Source organism: Cygnus olor, chromosome 8 (assembly GCF_009769625.2).
Source record: "Cygnus olor isolate bCygOlo1 chromosome 8, bCygOlo1.pri.v2, whole genome shotgun sequence".
Taxonomy (NCBI): Eukaryota; Metazoa; Chordata; class Aves; order Anseriformes; family Anatidae; genus Cygnus; species Cygnus olor.
The window spans coordinates 22627447-22649894 of record NC_049176.1 but is presented as its reverse complement, the minus strand read 5'-3'; the positions used below and the strand labels follow the sequence as shown (position 1 = coordinate 22649894).

Below are 22448 nucleotides of genomic sequence, written 5' to 3'. Positions count from 1 at the left end.
AGTACTAACGTTAGTAACCTTACAGAAACAATGCAGATCTGTTTTTAAGATTGTTTTAATAAAAAGAGGAGGAGAGAGGCTAAGACGGGGGAGTCTTTTCTTTCCTTTCCCCTTGCATCATGAGAATAAAATGACTGGTGTAGTGTAATTTTTGAAAGTCCGCATTGCCAAGCGGGTAGGTAATGGGAGTTCAGAAATAGCTTTGATACACTTGATTCCTTTCTGTTGCCTTGGGATATTGCCTTTTTTTCTGCTGATAATTTGTCTTAAGTAAGTGGATCATATACAAACACTGCAGCTTCCTTAGCTTTTCTGTTCTCTGCCACTGCTCTCCCTGGGAAATTGGCATCTCTGAAATACTCTGCTACTCCTATGGTGGCTCATTTGTTTTTTTCTTATAAAATAGAGGTCCGTGGGGAAGGATGGGGATGACACACATACAGGCAGATGCTCCAGTGGGTAAAGCATCCTGCACTAGATCATGGCAAGATGTCCTCTTTTAGGCTTACCCCCTTCACCTTGCCCCCAGCTGGATGTATGGCTGAGTGCTTTGTCAGTCACATGTATCAAAATGAGTTGGATTACTTCTCATAGATAAACAGCAAGACTTTCATAACTTGGTTCATTTTTCCTTGTGCTTTAGTGAGTGGTTCCCCAAGCAAAACCACTGGCAGATCGGAAAGGAGGGGTTTGATAACCCAGCTTGGTAGGGGGAACCCTGAAGAGCAGCTCAGGACAGACCAGGGAGCAATAACTTCTAGCTGGGCTCAGCTGTCTAGAGGATTTATATATATATATATATATATATGTTAGCTTTGTGTTGCTCCCATCTGGGGAACAATGATAGTTTTAGTATTAGCAAACTTTTGTCACTAAGTTTTCTTTGTATTCAAGTGATTTTTTGAGGAATATTTTGGAAAGATGTTGGATGTTTCTTTTATCTGAAACGTGGCTTTTTGAAATGATGTGTAGAACTTCATGGTTTTGCTGCTAGTCCAGGTCTTTTCTTGCAGTTATTTCAGATCTGCTCTTTTCATAAATAAAAATAAAATTTTCTGACTAGCATCCAGAAAATAAGTCAGGTTCATTTTTGGCTCTTCCAACACAAAACCAGGAATTGTTGTGTGTAGATTTAGGTAATATCCTCTTGCAGATGCACAAGCCAGAGAAGAATCTGGTTTCGCCTTCCCAGAACTGAATTAGTTTCACAGTACTATAGGAATTTAAAAAGTTGTAAAAGTTATTTTAGCCAGTAAAGCAAGCGGATCTGACTCTGAATCAAAACAGGGAAACTAGGTCTATTGAATAAGAGGGTGTGATTTTATACACTAACTTCTCAGACTATAACCACACTCTAAAAATCTTGGTGTAGCTTTAATCATATTTCTTTACGGAAGAGGACTTTGCTAAATGCTTCAGAAACGATATTGGCCTGTGAGTTTTGAGGCGTGAGTAGGGAATAGATGCTCATAAGATGCCTTTGGAGGTCTTGCCTGTTTAGAAATTTCTAATTTCCCTAGGAGTAACTGCTGTAGCCTAAGAGGCATTCATTTTCTTAGAAAGTTTGCGTTTTTGTTATGAATTTAAGCCTTGCTCTGCTTTTTCTGTAAATATGTTGGGGATGAGTGTAGCCTTCAACTTCAGAAACTGAGCATTTTTAAATGATTCATTGTTTAGAAGACAGATTTAGCCAAATATAAGGAAGACATTAATTTGGTGCTTTTATATGTTGTGCTTGTACAACAAACATGAATGCACTATCAAAGCAGTTCAAGAGATGTTGGACGTTATATTTTAAAGAGCTGCTATTACTTATTTTAATACTGTTTCTTCCACTGTATTTTATTGTGTTTTGCTTCTGCCATATTATTTTATTGATTCAGTGAGAGGTTGGAAAGAATGTACAAAGTGTTCATGTCCTGCTTATAAAAGAAAGGTTGTGCCATGTCTTGACAGCTTATACAGGTAAGAGGTCATGAATCTGGAAATATTATCAAGGACTTCAATTAAATTTAGCTATAGAAAGATTTATTGACAATTGATTTTATTTTACTGCGAGATCCTTGCCAGCATTATGGTAAGCATAAGACTAAAAGCAGAAAGTTTGAGGCTCAGCATTTGGTTTCTATTGCAACACACGTTTACTGACATTGATTGTCATTAGTCCCTTGTTTGATGCTGTAGTCTCAGGTTGGCATTTAGTCCATGACTTGGTTTTACTTTTTGAAGGTTTCAAAGTAGGAAGAGATGACTGTTGTTTGGATGCTGTAGAGTACGTGTGACGTGGTAAATGTAGTGCTCTGAATGAGTCACCAGGTTGGATAATACTGAAGCTGAATCACATTGTTAGTCTAAAAGAAGCTTGACTCTTGAAAAGATGTCAAATGTCCCGTTCATTTTTTAAAAAGATGTCTCAATATTTTAATACAGCTGCCACCATGCAACTTTTATCAATGCATTGAGTTCATTTCACAAAGGAGGCAGGCAACTTAGCCATCGCTGGTTGTTTCTATGACATGTTTACCCACATTGATCTAGATGTAACCTGTACGCTGTGAAAGTTCCTCTGAATAGTCTGGTTAGGGGAAAGGCACAGAATGATCAGTGTTTTGCTCTCAACATATGTTTTCAGCCATTGGGTGTATTTGGAGAGGTATTATGTAGCTGCCTGTTGAAATCTTAGGGGTTCACCTTATGTCCAGCACCCCCAGAACGACCGGTAAGCAACAGAGGGGCACAGACTCCTCATTGTGTGGTTGGGATGGCACAGAGGAAAAAAGCCAAAGGTCAGAGGAGTTATCCCTACTTGTGTGAGTGCTGTCAGGCTCTCCCCTACCACATGTCAGCCATGTGTTCCTCATCAGCGGGATGTGGAACTCCATGACGCAGAGCAGACTGGAATGCGGAGTTAGTTAACACCCGCCGTTGGGGAATTTATCAGCCAATGTGGAATACAGGGGGGAGGAAACAGCCTAGTTTAAAGCAAAGTAAGGGTGAAATGAGGCATGTGACTGTTCCTCTTCGGTTAAAAGGTCTGATTCTGCTTGGGGCTGAGGTCCTGATTCCTGAGCTCAAACGAAGCTTACTCTCGCGGTTTGCCTACCATTCTGCATTTCTGTTTTCTTGGGTTTTAATCCTTTAAATTGTCGTGCTTAGCAGAAGTTTTCTGCAGTGTTCTGGAGGCAAACACCCTTGGGAATTTTGTAAGGAACTATTCATCTAGCTCACGCTAAGAAAGCCGGACTTCGAAGAGCCCTTTCTTCCTTGTGGATGCTGAGATCCCAAACTTGCAAGGATACCTAAAAGTGATAGTCTCTCCATGAACATTAGCTACACTCAGTATCAATTGAACTGTAGTTGCCTAATTTTTTTAACACTGATCTACTACACTTACTTCATGGCTACTGTGAACTCTAACCTGGATGATTTATTGTAATGTTTAGCACTGCTAAGGATATTGTTGAAGTCATAATGGAAAGAGTAAGAACATACAACTAGCTGGTTGAAGGTATGTGTGCCCAGGATCCCTTATTGGGTTCGCATTCGACTGTACTCGCAGCAAATATATATCTTTCAAAATGTTTCCATTCATTCAGAATACAATGCTGAATTCCCTCTTGAATAGCTGTTGTGTGGTTCTCCCCAAACAGCATTGTGCTGGCAGTTTCTGGAATTACACAGGAAATGAAGAGCATAGCAAACTTTCCTTTCTCTTGCTAAGACAAGCTCCCCGGGAGTTCTTCCAGTAGATCGAGTAAATAGCAGAGATCTATTCCTAAGGGCACCATGTCCTCTACAGTTCTGCTTTGAGAAATCCTAATTTTCTCTGGCTTTAAATCCTTCCTTTCTCTTCAACAAATTTATTGCACCATTTCTCCAGCTAAAGAAGATTAGATTGAGATTCCTTTTACAAGCAGTAAAACCTCTTAGCCAGTTGCCTTAGAGATTTCTTGTAAGACTTTCTCCTTCCCCAGTCACCAAATGTGCAGTACCCTTGTAAGAATTGAGAGAAAATGCCCATTGGACCTTGGTATGCAAGTTGTCAATGCAGAACGCTATACCTAGCACAATTACGCATTTGAAGTATAACTTAGGTGTACCTGCATACCTGTGTATTGGCCAGCAATAGGTGTTGGTATTGCTTCGGTTGATCGTTTTGTATTCCTTTAACCTTTAAAAAATAAAAGGGGGGGAGGGGGAGTGGACAGTGCTGAGGAGCATTCATAATTCAGATTAGTGGAAGCTCAAGATTTGGAAAAACCTTACTCAGTCAAAACGTACAGATTTTAAAATGGAATAATTTAAGCCGTTCAGACAGAAAAATTTTGGCTGATGGACTTTAATTAAACTCCAAAGGTTGGAAGCAAACCAGTAAGAAAGCAAGGGAAATTCAAGTTAAAGCTGAACTTCTAGTTTTTCTGCATATAAATTCTCCAGCAGCTGGTGATATTTGCAAGAGCTCAAGAGACTGTCTTTCAGTATTCCCTTTGATTTTTCTTTGCTTTATTATTCCCAAGCTGTAGCATTAAATATCATTTCAGAGGCCATGCTTGTCCCGAACTTCTCTCTGTTCCATCTCTATGGTACATGTTTTCACACATGTATGCATATATGTGTAATATATAGCTTTGTTCTCTACTGCATTGGTACAGCATTTACAGAACTAGGTGTGTGTTTTTTTTTTCCCAAATGAGCTACAGCGTTGCTGAAAATACCTCTGAAATTCCCACTTCTGTGACTTTGAGCCTTCGCCAGGTAGAATAGTAATAACAGAATCACGGCCAGCAGTGCCATAAATTTCAGCTGAAGTATCGGGTAAGAAGGCTGATTTCTGTTTGTACTGTTGTTAGAGATATTTATGCAGGGCAGGTCTTTCAGCAAGTGTGATTATTTTCAGAGAGGCCCTCTCTCCATTCTTGCATTAGAATGTTCTGGGGATGTGTGCGGGGAATGGCACCTGATGAACAGCAGTCAGACAGAAGGAATAAAATCCCTTGAGAATGAGCCTTCTCTTTATGGCTATTTTTCACTTCTAAGGCCACTCGAAAAATATTGTTCTTCAGGTAGATCCTTTTCTGAGATGCCTGTGTTAGCGTTTGGGTGCCTGCCATTTTCCCAGAGCAAGAAGCTACTGAAGACTTAAGCTTTTCAAGTAGGAAAGTATGCGCGCACACATTTTGCAGCACCAGACGCTATTGAAAGAATAATGGACCCTTCCCACATTCTACTCCGTTCTTCATGTGCTCACTCCCAGACCTCTGGAGCCACTGTGCTAGCAAATGATTACATTCTGCTTCTCTTCCGTAACTCTTCCTAAACAAAATGTTAATTGAGACGTTGATTTATACAATTTAGACTCCTTTGTTAAGTCCGTGTAGTTAAAGGTAGCCTCTAGTTATTGAGGGAATGGATCGTGGAGCCAAATTAATGCTTGCTGGTATGTTTTTCTATATCTTACCATTTGGGAAAATAGTATATGTGTAAAGATTAAGGAATATGCCTCCTGCATCTGTACGCCATGATAGGGTAGCTCTAGAATGCAGGATTGTGTGTGTGTTCTGGTTTGTATTGTTAGGTGAAGGAAGCAATCTGAAAAATAAAAATAAAATCATAATAATGAAAAAAAACTACAGCATTTTTTTGCTGAAGTCTAAAAAAGAAAAAAGTTCGTATAAAACCATGAAAATAACCAGCCTTTATGTTCACAGCGGTAGAGTTCTCTTGTTCTTTAGGTGATTTGGTACTGGAAAAGGTAAAAATTAACACATGAATTGTGACCTGTTTGCATTAAGAATGCCTTGTAAATAATGTACAAAGAGATCTCACTTCTCTACAGGGCTTTATGGCCTTGAGAAGTCTACTCTAATGTTTCTCTCTCATAATTTCTTCGCTTTTTCAAATGAGCACAGTATTACTTTTCCTGCCTCGTAGGAGCATAACTCATGAATGTTTATGTCAGTACTGTAAATGTGAAATGCTGCTCTGAGCGCAGAGTGTTAGCTGCTGTCTTCCCTGCATTTCGAATCAGAGCAGTACTTGTTGAAACAATCCGCAGGAAGCAGCTGATGTAACATACATACAGCATGAGCTACGGGTCATGTTTATACCTAGCTTTTCAGTTTCAGCCACTCACATTGCTGCGTCTGTCAGACCCCAGGAATATTTAAATGTATCATTGTGTACAATAGTACTCATTCTCCAGCTTTTCATAGAAAAGCATTGGACATATGGTGAAAACTGAAATATGTTTTGTCTCAAATCAACAAGCCACTACTCCTGAGTGCACGCTGTGGACTTTTTAGATAGGTGGTTCCTTGCGTACACGTGCTCTGGTTTTATGAATGCCAGCTCGAGTCTGGCACAGCTTGGAGTGGTGCACCTGAGCTAACACACGGCTGTAGCGCTGCCAGGGCCAGCCAGGGCTGGCAGTGTGTAGCTGTGCCTGTAGCGCGGCCCCTGAGCTAGCGAGTCCTCCTGGGGCTCAGAGCATGCCGAGGAGGTACTGGGGGACTCAGTGGGAGCCAGCTTTGGAACCAAAGCAGTAGTAGCCCCTAGGCTTTCTCAGCTCCAGGTCTCTCTGGATAGAGGAGAAAAGGTGATGCTTATGTTTCTTAATCTTTGCATTCGTTTTGCTGGTGACCACTTCCAGTTTGGCCATGTGATGATGATTATTCTGAGAAAAGAATTGAGTTTTTGTTACGTTCACGTGCAGCTTTGGTCATCACTTTCAAGTTCCACCAAAATATAAATATCAAACGATTTCATCTTTTACAGCTCATCAAATAGCTTGCTTCCTACAGTAGGAAAGTAATTCTCTGTGGAAGGCTACCACTCCAGAGACTAACCGCTTTCATTTCCTCTGAACGTTTTTAAAGCATGCCAACAATTTCCGATGGGTGATCTGCTTCAAAAAAGTCTTTCAAGGTGATTTGGACATCCACGTGTGACCTGCTTATCTACTTTTTAATGAACGTTTTATGCATGATGAGTTAATACTTTCTGAATCATGGATTCTGGTAATAAACAGTGATATTGCTCTGCTAAATGCCTCAAAGATTTTGTGCATAAATGAAGATCTAGGATGTGAGGAAACAATCCCAAGTTGTGCCAGGGGAGGTTTAGATTGGATATTAGGAAGAATTTCTTCAAGGAGGGGATGGTCAAGCATTGGAATGGGCTGCCCAGGGATGTGATGGAGTCCCCATCCCTGGAGGTATTTCAGAGATGTGTGGATGTGGCACTGAGGGACGTGCTTTAGTGGTGGGACTCAGCAGGTCAGGTTGATGGTTGGACTTGATGATCTTGAAGGTCTTTCCCAACATAAACAATTCTGTGTTTCTAATGAACATGTAAGTCAAGAATACAACGAACAGCAGAAGTGCCAAACACCAGCGCTGAAGCGCAGGTGAGTTACTTGCTGCAAAAAAAGTTTTGTCATTTGCCCTGTTTCTTCATTTTTGTGTTTTGAAGTCATGAAAGATTGTTTCACCATCTTGAAGGCAATGGGTAGTTCCTGATGCCAGGATATGAATTTGCGCTGATTTCAGCGACAAGAACTGGCTGTAAGATTTACTTCAAGTCTCAATGCCAATATCCAGAGTCTTAGGCTACTGCAGTTTCCTCAGGTTTCTAGGTAAGCTGAGACGTAGCTGGTGAGTGAGTGTTTGGTTTTGGTCACTGCCTGCAAAGTTACTGGGTGGTGAAGAGGTAAAATCTGAATAGAGCTGTTCAGGGTAAAAACGGTCGCAATGAATGGGGTTATGGGAAGGCGTTCTGTACATTAGGGGGTTGAGACCACAAGTAAACATGTGCTGTGCATGTCAGGGACTTGAGGACAATTGCAGTGCGTGCAGGTGAAAGATACTGGGGCCATATCTTCGGAAAGGTTGAGCTGATTTCTAAGAGGAACTTTACTCGTCAAAATAGTTGATCCCTGCTTGCTGCGGGCCAGCTACAGTGCGGTTACAGAGAATAAGATGAAGTTACTGAGAGGAGAGAAATTATGGAGCCTCCAAAACATTCATTGCATATAGCCACTGACTTCAGCATTGTCTCCAAAAGTAGGTATCTTCTTATTTACACTTACAGTTGATATTTGTTCCCCACATTCTGGAATGTTTTGGCTTTTAAATCCAATGGGAGGAAGGAGTGCCAGAGATAATTTGCGCTGACGTGGATCAAAATACAGTGGAAAAAAAGTGGAGAAGAACCCATTATTTAGAAGTCTTGTACATTACCTTAAGCAAAAACATCCCCTTCACTGCCACCGTTTGTCCTGAAGAGAATCCTGCGTTCACATCTCTGAGGATCTGATTTTGTCAGCCAGTTGGATAGTTGAGAAAGACCCAAAATTGAGGTTAGGAGTTCCAAAAGTAAGAAGCAAGTGTTCTTCTGTTACTTGATCATTTTGTGCTGACTTGCGAAGCGGAGATTTTCACCAGAGTACGTTTTGTATGATTTCTGAGTGTCTTTTATTAATGCAGTTATTTCATTGCTGAATGACAGTGGGGTTTTAAGCACTGCTATCGCTTCTAGCAGCACTTTGAAAGGAGAGGTGATTCTCCTCACCAGAAATAGAACTGCTGTACTGTATGGTTTGTACTTCCAGAAATTCCTTCAGGGCTTCAGTTTGTATTTGATTTTTGGCTGGTTTGCAAGATTATATGATCCAATTGATCCAGTCATATTTTTAATTGAAAGCATACATAGCTTGTATAAACTAAATAGCATCATTTGCATGTAAGGAAGAGCCCATGAGAGTGTGTTTGAAAGTTCTTATCTGCACCTGGGCATAGAAAAAGTTTAGCAAGTGGTTTTGTGTGTATCCGTTGTATATTTATTTCTTTAATTTTTTTTATCGATGTACGTCAGAGGTCTAAATACAAATAAAGTGTGCTATGCGGGCTAATTAAATCAATGCCTCTGTGGAAGAATTTTGTTTCTGGAATTGCTCTTGTAAATCTGAGATATAAACAAAAACCTAGTTACTTTTATATCGTTTTCCTCTGCCTCATGTACGTGATTTTGGAAGTTGGAGAGTTATATGTTTATGCCTGTTTTTATAGCGGAATATTTGCGTGGCTGAATTTTTGTTGAAGCATAATTCCTGGTTTCCTTAAAGTTGAGCAGGACTACTGTACGGTGGGAACATACGCTAATTTGAGTCACTGTGCAAGGCTGTTCATTTTGAAACTGTTAAGGCAGTGAATTGTTCTTCAGTGTTTCTTCATTAAAAGTTGTTTGCCACTTTTGTAGAAATTGCGGCTTCAGCCAGTGAAAGTAAATTGGAAGCTTTTCCTGAAAGAAGGGTGCACAAAGAGCAGCATGTAGGCCATGGGATCTTCCTGTCCCTCCTTCTCCTGCCCTACCTGTGGGTGATGCAGGTACCCGTTCATTTTCTTCTGTTGCATTCCACCTGCATGCCTGAGCAGTCTCCAGAGGCTGTGTTTAAGCTGAAGTTGATTTTAGTTTATTCTTTTTTAGAGGGTTTGCAGCATCCTTGTAGACTGAACTCATTGTGCTAGTTCCTTTGAAATGTGGAATGCAAAGATAGTAAGAGTTTAGAATGTAAATGGACCGTACGATTATGGATATCATCCTTGCCTTGCTTTAAATGTGAAGTTCTGTCTTTTTGATGTCAATCTATATTCTAATTAATTCCAAGATACTCATGAAATCTACCATTTGCAAGGAGTTTATCTTGGTGTGAATAATCAGACCCACTACTTCTGCTGAAGTGCAAAACCTCCGTTTTATTTCTAATAGCAAAATACTTTGAGAGCAGAGCCCAGAAGTTCAAATTTGAAGAAGTAAGCATAACACTAGTCTTTTAAAGCTTCCTCTTCGTTTTGGTTCTGCTTACTGCTTCTTACCTCTGATTTTTTTTAATACTGTTCTCTGCGAAAGCAACCTTTGTAGACTTGGCCCTTTTTTCATATTGCTAATGCAGTCTAGAGGCTCAGCACAGGTCTTTACAGTTAAACCTTGTTTCTAATACATTTTTTCCTTACAAACTAAGGGCAGGACTGTACACGAAATCTCTGTTATTGTATTTGTGCTTTGTACTCATGTACTTGTTGACTGTTTTACAAGCCAGTAACGTAGTAGCCACAGGCTAGGAAGCTTGCCCAGAAATCTGGCATATTTAATTAGTGCTAGTAAACAAGCAGAGTTTCAAATTTAATTTTTCCTTCTTTAATTCCTATAAACCTCAAGCCATTTAAAACTTAATTTTGACACTAGTTTCGTTTATGCAGTTGGATAAGGCTGAAGCAGTCCACAACCACAGATGGAATAGTCCCAGTCTCTTCCAAGCAAGAAGGGAATAGAAGTTGTTTTGTTTTAATAGTATTTGAGGTTGCCATAAAACTGTAAATGATAATCTTCAGGTCATCCACCATACATTTTCTTTTTCTTTTTGTGAGGCTAAGTGTTTCAAGATGAGGCAATTGCCCTACCATGGGTTTAGCCTTGTAAAGGAGAAGGACTGGGTTTGTTGCCGCTCTGGTCTTTGTACAGAGCAAATTAGGGAGGCATCTGAACTCTCTTACCCGCCGTGGCCAAATTATTGCTTCTAGTCTGTGCGGTTTAGGTCACTACCACAGCTGGCATGCTTGGTAGAGAGTTCAGTTGCTGTCTTCTCCTCTTGCTTTTTTCAGTCCTGGCTTGTGATCCGTGGTGAAAATGGCTCTGTGCTACTGCGTTTTTCATTAGGGACTACTTAAGTCTAGATTAATGATATTTCTCCTACTTACTTAATTACTGAAGCCAAGCTGTCTCCTGACGAGAGGGTGTGCCAATGTCTCTGCATCACAGCCATGAAACGATTGCTAATTTAGCAAGGAGCTGGACTTTGTAATTGCAGCTGAAAAAAGAAAAATATATATATAATATCAGTATTTAAATTGTGCAAATACGCTGAGCAGTGTCTTAATAGCTGTCAAAACAGCTTTTCCTTCAAGACTTGTTTTAAAAGAGCAGTGACTGTCTCTTATAATTAAAGGCAGTTCCCACCTACTGTACTGAGGTAGCACATGCTGAGCTGTGCAGAACAGCGCTCTTCTTTGCATGAAGCTTTTAATTCAGCAATAATTATCCAAGGAAAGAAGTTAACCTGCAGCTCAAAACATCATCTCACTACATTGAATTGGCCAGAATTTATTCTTGCCCACTGCAATGTTCTAATTGTCACGTTATCGTTGTGTAAAAGGAGCAAAATTCCTTTTACTTAACTTCAAGCTGTTATCCAGGTCCTAGCAGTGGGTGAAAGATGAGGAAAAAATTTGGAAATCCAGCTCCGTCCTCAGTGCGGTGCATGTTTATGTTCAGCTGGGCTCCATGCTGTAGTACTCCAAGCTCAGTGTCACCCTGAAAGCATTTCAGGTGTAAGCTCAGGATCCTAAAGTAGTGTCATGCGGCAGCTTCTGCTATGGCTATTAACAAATCTGGAAACTTTAAATCATGAGTAATCTGGTCTAACCAGAAACTAATGCAGTGTGGTTGTAACTGCTGTAATTACTTGTTTAAAAAATGCAAATTTGGACTTTGGGTGGATGTTAAATTCTTCTTGTGGTAACAAATGTTCCTGTGTCCTTCCCCCCCCCCCCCCCCCCCCCCCTTGATATTTATGTTAATCATCCCCTGGTATTTCTGATGGTGTTTTGTAAAACACCACTTACCTATTAAAAGAATTACTCAGAGTTATTTTTGTTTGAAAAATGAAGAGATGTCTGCAATTGGCTTCAGCCTGACTTCAGCTTTCCTTTGGTTTTGAATTCTGTTGTCACTGTGCAACAAGAATGATGCGTTCTCTAATTTTAAGGCTTTGTTTTAGCGACAGTCTTATCTGATACTTTTAAAATATTTGCTAACAAATTGTATAGTTTCTTTCGAACTAGAAAAGTATGCAAGTATCTCTGTATTGCATGTGTGGTGTTTCTATCGCTCGGTGTATTTCTTCAGTGCAGAACGGGGCAGTGTTCTAATGCTGATGTTGTCCTGAGCCCTGATGGCTTTCTGTGTCCTGAAAGCTCCTGGCTCAAGGTTGATGTTGCCCTACCTCCAGGCTGTCGCGTGTCTGAGGATGCATCTGAACACATGGGCTGAGTCATGACTTGGGCTTAACCAAGTCAGGAAACCCCTGTCTTAATTTAGGGAAGCAGGATTCATCAAGTCTGACTGCTGACATCTCGCCTAGTTTTTCCTAAAATGTGTTTTTCTTATACATACCTATTCAGTGTTGCTAATGTGTGTGGAACAGCCCATGTCCTGGTTGTCACAGCCAGGTTCCCCCTGCAGTAGCAGCACAGTCACCTTTTATGCCCCCTTTCTTTTAATTTTTGTGTGAGGTGAAGATGTTTTGGTTAACGGATAAATTATGACTTTTTTTTTATTGTTGGGATCTTGTCAGGACAAAGAGTGGTTACTGTGCTAACAAATGCTAAAATGCTCACGTTTCGGTGGAGTTGAGATGTGCATGGGTATGGCTGCAAAATGTTGTCACAAAGCAAAAGTGAGGCAGCAGCAGTAGGTTGCAGGGGGAGATGAAAAGAAAGCCCAGGTCAAAGCGCCAGCCAAGGAAACTTCAGACCCTCGAAGAGCAGGAGCCAAGTATAACTCACTTGGTGTAGGTGAAAGAAATGAGCATTGCCAGATTTACTGCAGAGGGCATCCTATGTAGGCTGGATTTAGGTAGTTTTCAGTAATTTAAATTGTAGCACTTGAATTTTTCCCATCTGTGTATTCAAAGCTCATGTCTTCTTCCCTTCTAGACGGTAAGTGCTGGGGGGAGCCAGATGCTGCTTTGTCCATCACAAAGCAGGTATTGCTCTCTTCTCTCCCGCTGTTCTTCCGTCTAACCATTGGAGCCCATTTGTAAGGTGAAGATCCTAGCTAAGGAAAGTGAGTGATCAAGTGCTGCCTATGCACAGTAACAGATTTTTAAAGGGGATTTTTCATTTTAAGGAACTGATGGTGCAGATGGGTTTCACAAGGTACCTGGGAGGCTCCTTACAGGGGATATCCAAAGGTATGTGTGACAGCTTCTGTTTGTCCTGCAGCTGGGCCCTGTGAAGTGAAAGGGAAATGCGTGTAATGCTTTTTCCATTGGGTTTTCCACTTCTGATTTTACTTGCAGTTTTAAGGGAATGGGGGAATTTCTTTTTGGCCATGTGTTTTAATAGTCCAAAGGTATGCGATTATCTCAAATCCCCAAATTTCACAGATCCTACCTCTTAAATTCTAGCCACGAGTAAAATCCGCCTCACCTGAGGGGCACCGAGCATGTGCTGAGGCTCCGTGAGCAAGGCTGCGATCCGCGAGTTGCGGTGCTGAGCACGGTTTTGTTTGCCTTCAAGTCTAGGGCAGTGACATAAAGAAATTGTGGCAGCCTTCCTGTGTTTAAGCTATATATTGCTAGTGACCTACAGCTTTGACCCAGTATTCAGTTTCACTGTTTCCCATGCATTTACTGTAATTATTTGATTTAAGAAAATATATCATATGTCTTCTGCTTAGCCCTTTGGGAACTGGCGTAGGAGGGATCAGCAGGAGCTGCTTGCTGTTCTTCGGTAGTCTCTGTACAATCCTCCAGCTTCAGTTGTTTGCTTAAAACTTGTTCCTCTTATGTGTTGTCATCCTTTCAGCCCTGGTGATTTTAGCGAACAATTATTTGCTAAGGTAAATTTCCACTAAGCAGGAAGCAAAACGAGCTGAAAATTGGAAATCATTAGGGTTGCCAGGTGCAGACTTCTAGTTCTTTCTCTTCCTTGAGCAAAGAAAGCATTTCCCAAAGCTTGATTAAATCTCTTAAATCACAGTTTAGCCCAGCATAAGAAAAATAAGCTCAAATACCAGATCTGAACGAAGTGACTAAGCCACGTCCCGTTGTGTTGGAATTGAATTGGTTGTAGTGCACGGTAATCTACTTCATTGTCATCCTGGCCTTAACTGTGGCATAAGATGGTTACATTGAATGTGCATAATAATAAGGCTTACACTTTGTATATACTGCTTAAAATATTTTGGCACACCACAGAAAGAACCTTTACGTGCGAGGCTTGATTAATCCTTTTCCTCTGTGTATAGAACAAGTAGCTGCCAGAGCTCAAGGGTAAAACCTATTAATAATGTCTCTCTGGCAGTCCCTGCCCTCCTTCAGAGTGTATTCTCTTCTGTTCATACCAAACTCTGTACGTATTATCATTTTGGTCTCTCTTTTCGTTTCCAAGTTTCTGCTTAGCACTTGGGGTGTCCTAGCAGGCTTGCGTCTAGTACAAAAGATGTGCACAAACCCTGGTTTTCAGAGGAGGACAGAGAAAGAGAAGGGGGTAAGGTGGCTGTGGGGAGCCCCAGCCCTTGTTTTATTACATCTTACAGCTGTTAGCGCTTGGTGTGGCAGAGAAGACCCCTTGAACCAAGTTTAGGGAAAGTGCTGACCCCAGCAGCTGTGTCGGCGTGCTCCCAGGGGGATGCACGTGCATCCAGCGATGTGGCCGTGCACCCAGGGAGCGTTTCTCTGGCTTGGGCTGGGCGAGAAATTGCTGTTCCTCTTGTTTTCCTAAGAGGAAGCTGAAGCAGAGCAAAGAAAAACTTTTTCTAGAGGGCTATGGGATGAGCTGGTCACGTAGCCATCAGGACCCTAGCTGTTCAGCCCAGAAGTCAGAGACATTAATGTTAAATCATGGTGTTGGTGCCAAGATAATGACTCTTTCTTTTTCAGGTCACACTGGCCTATTGTAAACCATTCCTGACCTTGAACAAATATTAATCCTGAGCTCTGACTGCTAACCTACACTCTCTGTGTTAGAGAAAATGATTTAATCTTTGGCTTTCGATGAAAGTAGGTTCCTTTACCAAAAACTTTTCAACATCTTTTTGTCAGAAGTAGGTTCATAATTTGTATTATACTCTCATGGGTATATTAATAATATAATACAACAAAGAGAAATGGCACGTGGTGAAGGTTTTTAAATGAAAAATATTTATTATTCAGCAGGCTTTCGAGCAACTTAGGTCATTAGATCAATAAAACATTTAGATTTTGAAACTACTTGCCATTCCCGATGCTGGGCCTCTCCAGAAGCAGCAACTGAGAGGCTGCTGGAGTCTTGTGCTCCCCGGGTAGGTACCGGGGCTGGCGGTGGGGTGGTTGGTGTGAGAGATGAGCTGCAAATGTGCCACGTCCTCAGGGGACCAGAGCACATCTTACCCTCTTGGTTTCGTAAATAAGGTCGTTATCAAAGCGAAGGAAGAGAAGCAGTGAGAGCTCGGGGTGATTCCGAGCTGGGAGATGGAGGTCAGGGTCACCAGGGCCCACGGCACGTTTCATCTGCCGGGCAGCAGGACCCGATACCATCTTCACATCCAGCTTGGGGAGGGCATTTCTGCCAGGCTGTGCCCCTTTCCTCGCCGTGCCAGCTGTCTTACATCACCGAGGTATTCTTCCTAGCACGAACTGAACCAGTTTTTCCACCCGAGGAGCAGCAGCATGTAATTAAACCTCCCTCGCCCCTCCTTTGGAGCCTGGCGAGCGGGCGGCTGGGCCCGATTTTGCAGGAGGGCCCCGGCGAGGCTGAGCCGTGCGCTGCCTACAGCTGCTGCAGTTCAGCCCAGAGGTGGCAGCATTTCACTGGTGGGCAAAGGAGGGCCTGGGATACAGTGGGGACATTCATTTTGCTAAGTGCTTTGGGAGCTTTTCGGCCAAAAGCGGTGTGTAAAATTAAGGTCATAAGGTGTCTGGGATTTTTGAAGAGCCAACGTAACAGTGGCCTGTTGTGATTAGGGACTTTACAGCCAAGAGCTGTCCCGTAAATGAGCAATGCGATTTAGGGCTTTTTATTTTTTTTCCTTTAAAAGTAGGAATGCTCGAGACATTAAAGGTGGTCTGGGAGCTCTTGCTGGAAGACTTCTCTTGGTGTTGATCTGTGCGCTGGCTTTGCATCAACGCGAGAGCACCGCCAGGCAAGGGTCAGCCCTGTGCGTTTGACCAGGGTGGTACACTTCGTGCAGGAGTACAGTACGTGTTGTGGGAGAGAGGGAGAAGGGGATCGACTTTGGCTACACAGACTTTGTGAGCTACTTGCAATTAATTAAAAAATAAATGTATGGAGTCCATTGTTTATACTTTTGATTTTTGGATTTTTGGGTATGTAGGCTGGCATGAAGATGAACTAAGCCCACAGCAGACATAATTCACCGATCAGCTCAGAAGGCAGGTTAATAGTAGTCATGATTGGCTTTTTATTGTGTCGTTGCTCGGATTAGTGCTGGAGTACAGATAGCCCCACGTCCTTGAGATTATTTAAAGGCCTTCATATTTTCCATCAACAGCTGTATGGAGTTAAAGGGAAGGAGGCCATGGGATTTCTCTTTCTCAGCTAGTTTATTTGTGAGGTGGTGAGGTTAATGTGGCAATATCCCATGCTTAGTGGAGAGGCTTTTTGGCTTTAAGCATTGTGTGTGCTCCCTTCAGATTTATGATTTTGACCCCAGCCTGGCATTATCACACTGTCAGTGGGAGTGCAGGGCCGGTTTGAACCTCCAGCTCTTGGTGGTAATCTCTCTTAATTAGTTTACAGTTGAAACAATTGTCCGTCTTCTTGCCTTTAAACAAGGGAAGTTTGCTCTGTCAGTGGTTGATTTCCCTGAGGGAGGAAATCCTGAGAGAGGTTATCAGGAAGAAAAAAGCTCGGGCTCCGCTTTCAAAGCAATGCCATGTAGGAAGCATGCATCAATCCTGTTAGTACTGCTTATTATTTCACAATGGCGTGTGAGGAATTACGGGCGCAGACCTTTTTAAGGACTCTCGCAGACCTTTATGCGCTCTCGTCCCGAGTCAGGATTTTGGGGAATTATGTGCTAATAAAAGCTAATTTTACACATTAAATTGCATTCTTTGAAATTGCTCTTTTAATTGCCGATCTTTTCCCGACTTCTCAACAGATCTCGCTGAGCCTCCTCATTGTCGACTTTCTGCCAGGGAGCCCTCCGTGCCTCATCATTAGGGCTAAAATCTGCCATCACTTAACATAACACACACAGCTTACAACCAGGAGCAGCCCCCTCCCTTGCATGGGAGCACAGACAATAATAGCCGCTATAGTGGCAGCGCCAATGGGAGTTTTACCATGTATTTTAATGACTCGTGCTTGATTACATTTGCTAGATTGAACTGAAGTTCATTTAGTAATTGGTATGATTCTTCGAGGGTTCACATCTGACATTCCTCACTCATTAAAGAGCTCCAACAATGGCTGTTGCAACTTTCATCTCTACGGTGACCCTCTCAGATATATATCCAGTCTTTTGCTTTTGATAAACTACCCAACCCAGCGTTCATTAACACTTAGCCATCTGCAGCCGGCCCCTCCTCGTACCTTCTCCGTTGCTTTGATGGTATAATTAAAAGCGTTCTGCATTATCTCCTGCAGACCGATAAGTCGAGGTGCGTCAGCTCTCAGCACATGCATTGTTTGTTGTTCGGTTCTCTCTGTATCAGCTGTTCCTTGCGACCGGCTCATTTTTCATACACTGTAAAGATTAGCTGATGGAGTGGGAGATCAGAGGCATGAGAAGGGAGTATGGCTTTCGATATTAGTAACCAGATGCTCATTTGAAATGGTGATGGAGCTTTGCTGTTATCTGTTAGATTATTTATTTGGCTCCTGTTCTTTTACCTGAAGATAAACTGGTTTGAGCATTAGTCAATGAAAATTAGCATCATCTTTAGTGGCTTGTTATAGATAGAGTGCGCTTATCAGTCTGGTTTAGTGTGGCTATGCTCTCCTCGAGTCTGGTTTACAGAAATCACAGCTTTGTTTATGCATGTGCCTAAACTTGCCTGTTTGACCTTTGAAGCTGTGATTATAATATTAATCTATGGGACTATTCTGTTGCAAATCACTTAGGTGGTCTGTATTTCAGAGGATTTTCATTGTGGGACCTCCCTCTTGTCCAGCATGATGTTCCATTATTGTTAGTATATTCTACATTGAAAGCCAACTCAGAGTGGCGTTTCAGTACATCTTGTCTGCCTGTTTTATGTTTTGGGTGTGTTTTTTTTTGGGGGGGGGGGAAGCGATGGAGCTGCAGCAAGGATAGCACTGTGCTACTGTCTGTCCATTTACAGAGATTTTATATAACATTGTTATAAAGTTGCTTAGCTACAGTGAAACTTAGTACAATACTTGCAGGGAGATACAAACTTCAGCCCAGGAATCCTCGGTACCCTGCGGTGTAGCTAAATAGTGTTATTCCAGTTTGCAGGTGGGGAGACTGAATGTGTGAAGGCTGCTCAGACATTGGCAGCAGAACTAGCATTTATTGAGGAGTTGCTGTTTTACACTCCTCTGCTTGATGTCTAGCCCTTGTAGCCTTCCCCTGCCCTGTGTTTAAGGGGGGGTTTTGAATAGGGAGAGAAAAAAGTGGCATTCCAGCACTGAAACTGTGTGCCGCTTCTCATCTTCAAGTTAAGAATTGTGGGTTTTTCCCCTCTCCTTCCTGCATTGCATCATTTCTATTTTTTGTTTGTTTGTTTATTGCCTTCTTTTATTGGTTTGTTCATCTTACCTGCTTTCTTCCCTGTTTTACTTCTTGTCGTTTGTCTCTCACTCATTTCAATAAATTAACATACTCAGTTTATAAGTACAAGGGAGTGCTTTTTCTCAGACAAGATATGAAAATTCTCCATCCCGTAAATCCACAAAATGTGGAAATCATCATCAGGATGCAGAGCAGTAGCGAGTCTGCAAATTTCCAAATGCAAGACCTCATTAAAGTCAGTGGATTCTTTTTGCATAAGGAACGTTGCTATTTGGGCTGACTTCCACAGGAACATCTGGGCCACTGATAACATCAGTACTGGAGCATTGCTAGGTGAGCTCATGTTTTGTTAATGAAGTAATCTACTGAAAGTGTGTATATCATTCTTTAGTATCACATAGTTTACTCCAAAGTGCCATACTACTCTTATAGGAACACTTCTTTACGAGTGGGACTTAGAGAATGTCTTCCTACTTGTTAATACGCCTGTCTTGAATTGACTGACACACTTGAGAAATGCCATCTACATTTATAAAATGTTAAGACTTAAATACTTCAGTAGTTTAATGCATTAATCGAGAATTACACTGAAAAAAAAAAAGGCTTATTAGGACACCTGATATTTTTGGTAGCTTAGGTGTTAATAAGGATTCAGTGTGTTAGTACTGGTTAACCAAATATATGTATCTATATATATCTATATATCTATATATCTATCTACTGGCCCAAGTTGTGAGTGATCCCTCTGCTGAGCTGACTAAGTAATAACTGATCTTGATCACAAACATCTGACTTTAGTGTGTCCTGGAATAAGAAAACAAAAGTTGGATGGAAGGCGCTAGTAAGATGCGTTCGTTAGCCTTGGGACTGTGAGTCCAGTTACAGATATTTGGAAGCAGTCCAGCGCAGTTGGACTGTTGGTGGGTTCTGTCCTTTTTTTTTTTTTTTTGTAATCTACAAGCTGATTATTCTTGTGGCTTTTCTGTCCTGAGAAATAGTAGAGAGTGTTCAGCCATCCAGAACAGTCTTAAATGGAGCTACAGGTGTGTGGAAAGGAAGGTAATATTGGCATAAAATATCTAGCTGCTTTGAGACAGGTTACATGAAGGGTTCCACTATCTAAGATCAGAAAATTCATAAAGAGGAGTAATAGATGAGTCTTTCTGCTTTAAAGCTTTGTTCTTAAAATAGTGAAGCTGTTAAAAGACTTCTAAGTTACTGAAATATTAACCTGCCACTGGTCTGAAAGGTAAGACTTCCCTGTTTGCCATTGTTTGGCCAACGATGAGAGGGAGTTTTACTGATCTTTTCCATCTTATTGGGCTGGAGAGGCAAACGCTTTGTAATTGAGCTGTGGAAGTCATTTGTAATGTGTAGCACAGGGAAGACGAGCAGACCCCATCTCCTTCTCCTATTTGCCTCCAGGAAGAGCTGGAAAAAATACAGTAGTGTTGTGTTTGCTAGCGGAACATGCACAGCCTTGCATATTAAGGCAGGCACTTAGCCAGAAGCTTTGAATTATTGTACCCTGACATTACCCACTGTAACTTTTAGCACTCTGGGCCCATTACTTTGGCTTCCTGCCCAGTAATGTGCAATTTCCACTTACATAAGAAGATGTAGCAGGAGTAATGACTCCTTGGAGGAGGTATTTTCTTTCGCAGCAAATCAGCCCAGGGCCAGCAGGTGTAAGTTTATAGACACAGTCCAGTAATGGCAGCCTGCACAGTTCTCCTGTCTCTTCTCCTGTCTCTCAATCCAGCAGAAGATGGAAAGGAGCAGATCTGCCTTTGCAAATTTCTCACAGTCTGCTGACTTGATTACAAAGTCAAACTCTTGCAAACAGCCATGCAAAACTAAATGATTTTCCTTTTTTGTCTTTCAGGCACCCTAGAATGCACATCAGAACAGGGCTGATGGATGCCCATCTTTACTGTCTGAAGAAATACGTGGTAGACTTCCTCGTAGAAAACAGGTAAGAAACCAAGCACAACATGAGGTAGCAGCAGGTGTTGGCATTGACATGTGGTTCATAACAGAGCTTTTAAAGGAAGATTTGTTTCATTAAATCGGCTGACATACAACAGAAATGTAAAAGACGACAGTTTAAAAAAAAAAAACACTTTACAATAAAAACAATACCAAGAGTTATGTCTGTTATTCTTTTTAATCTAATAACAGCAAAAGTGAAAGCTAAAAGTTTTGCCTCGTTTCTGCATCTCTTGTTTTCCTAATGTAACTGTGCTTCTTGGCTGCTCATTTCACCAGGGCTCCCCCATTGTTAGGGCTGTGAATACATTTCTGACCTCTGATTTCCCCCACCACAGTCTGTTTTGGCCTTTGGAATCACCTTTTCTCTCCCCCTTCGCATCCACCACCACTGCAGGTGGGCTATCTCTGTAGCATCCTATGTTTTTAGCTTGTGATGTTCCTCTGTCAAGACTCTGAGACCACCCACTGAGAGTAAGAAAAACATCCATTTATGGAAGTGGAGTAGGATCTTAGCTATAATATTTCATGAAATAGACGAAAAAAAAAAAGCCCAACTGTTTATCTTTAAAAAAAACAAACAAATGAACAACCCCCCTCACAGTAAGTAGTTCACTTTTGGAATTGATGTCTTGTTCCTGGACTTTTTACAGCTCTCTCATGTATATTACATATATTCAGTGCTCACTGAGTTCTCAAGAGTTTTTCTCCCTTTTAAGTAAGATGAAAGATAAAGGGGTTGGGTAAGTGTTGTGTTCGTAGTGCTTTTCTTAGCAGATAAACTGACATGTGAGAAAACATTGTGGGTGGGTGAGCAGGGGGATTTGTGGTAGTCTTGACCATATAGGAACGTGGTGGTGCAGTTGTACGCGTGATTAAAGGAGCTCTTCCAGAATACGGTTCTGTGAGTGAGTTAAAATTAAGTGGAAAATCTGTGTTAACCCCCAGGGCAATTTCTTGCCATGCATAAGAATAAAGCTTATCCGATGCTGTGACTGGCACGTGGGGGCATTGTGCAAGTCCTTTTAGATCCCATTTGTGTATGGGAATGTCTGAAAGGTGAGAAGGCTTCAGAAGCAGCAGGTACTTTAAATCTGGAATGAGCCCTTTATTACCTGTATTTTAAAAAGTTGGTGACGTTTTGGACACTTTGTAGATTCTGTGGTAGCATGAAGCAGTGTTTATGCCTCTGTTTTGTCATAATGCGTTAGAGTTCATTTCTGGAAATCCCAGCCATCTAGTTTTGCTGGGGTTAGACGTTTCTTGAATATTAGACATTTCACACGTTCGGTCTTTTTTTCCTTGGTACCTCATTCTGTTTCGAATTTAGATCATTAGGTCTGTGGGACAAGGATGGTCTTTGTCAGACATGTCACCGTGTATGACACAATGAGGCCTCTAAACATAAACTGCAGTCATTTCAGATTTCAAGGCTTTATGCCTTGGTAAAATCTTTGGTTTTGTCAGCCAAAGCCAGCAGAGTGAAATTCTGCTCTGCACTCCTCTAGTTGCCCCCAAGTGAGCTTAGAACAAGTCTACTGACTCCTTGCAGGTTTGACCAGGGCTTTTTCTTTTTTACAGAAATCATTCTCTTGTCTTCACTATTTTCATGAACCTGTGCTTATTTTGCATGAGAGTTCCTTTACAAATACATGATCATAGCAATTAGTGTTTCTAAGATCAGATCACAACATTTGCCTTACCTGACTGCCTCATTCTCTTTGGAGAGAATATATGCTGCTTATTCTGTGAATTGGGAGAGAGTTGGTTGCTAGTAATGTGCTTAACTGGCAAATCTGGAGAATGGGACTTTTGCCATGATGAATAACTTGGGCTTTCAGGCTTCTGGCACTGGTGGGCACTTGCAGCTTGTTTTTCTTCTCTGAGGAAGGGGAGGATGGTGCATACCCTGAGATCTT

At 41.6% G+C, this 22448-nt stretch overlaps 1 protein-coding gene across 1 annotated transcript in view; it reads left to right on the top strand.

Moving 5' to 3' along the window:
- The window catches only part of EIF2B3 (eukaryotic translation initiation factor 2B subunit gamma), a 96301-nt gene that overhangs the window by 28421 nt on the left and 45432 nt on the right, over positions 1–22448 (top strand). Inside the window, exon 6 of the mRNA XM_040565155.1 lies at positions 20426–20515. Within this exon, the coding sequence (XP_040421089.1) occupies positions 20426–20515 (90 nt within the window). The remainder of the gene's footprint in view (positions 1–20425; positions 20516–22448) is intronic.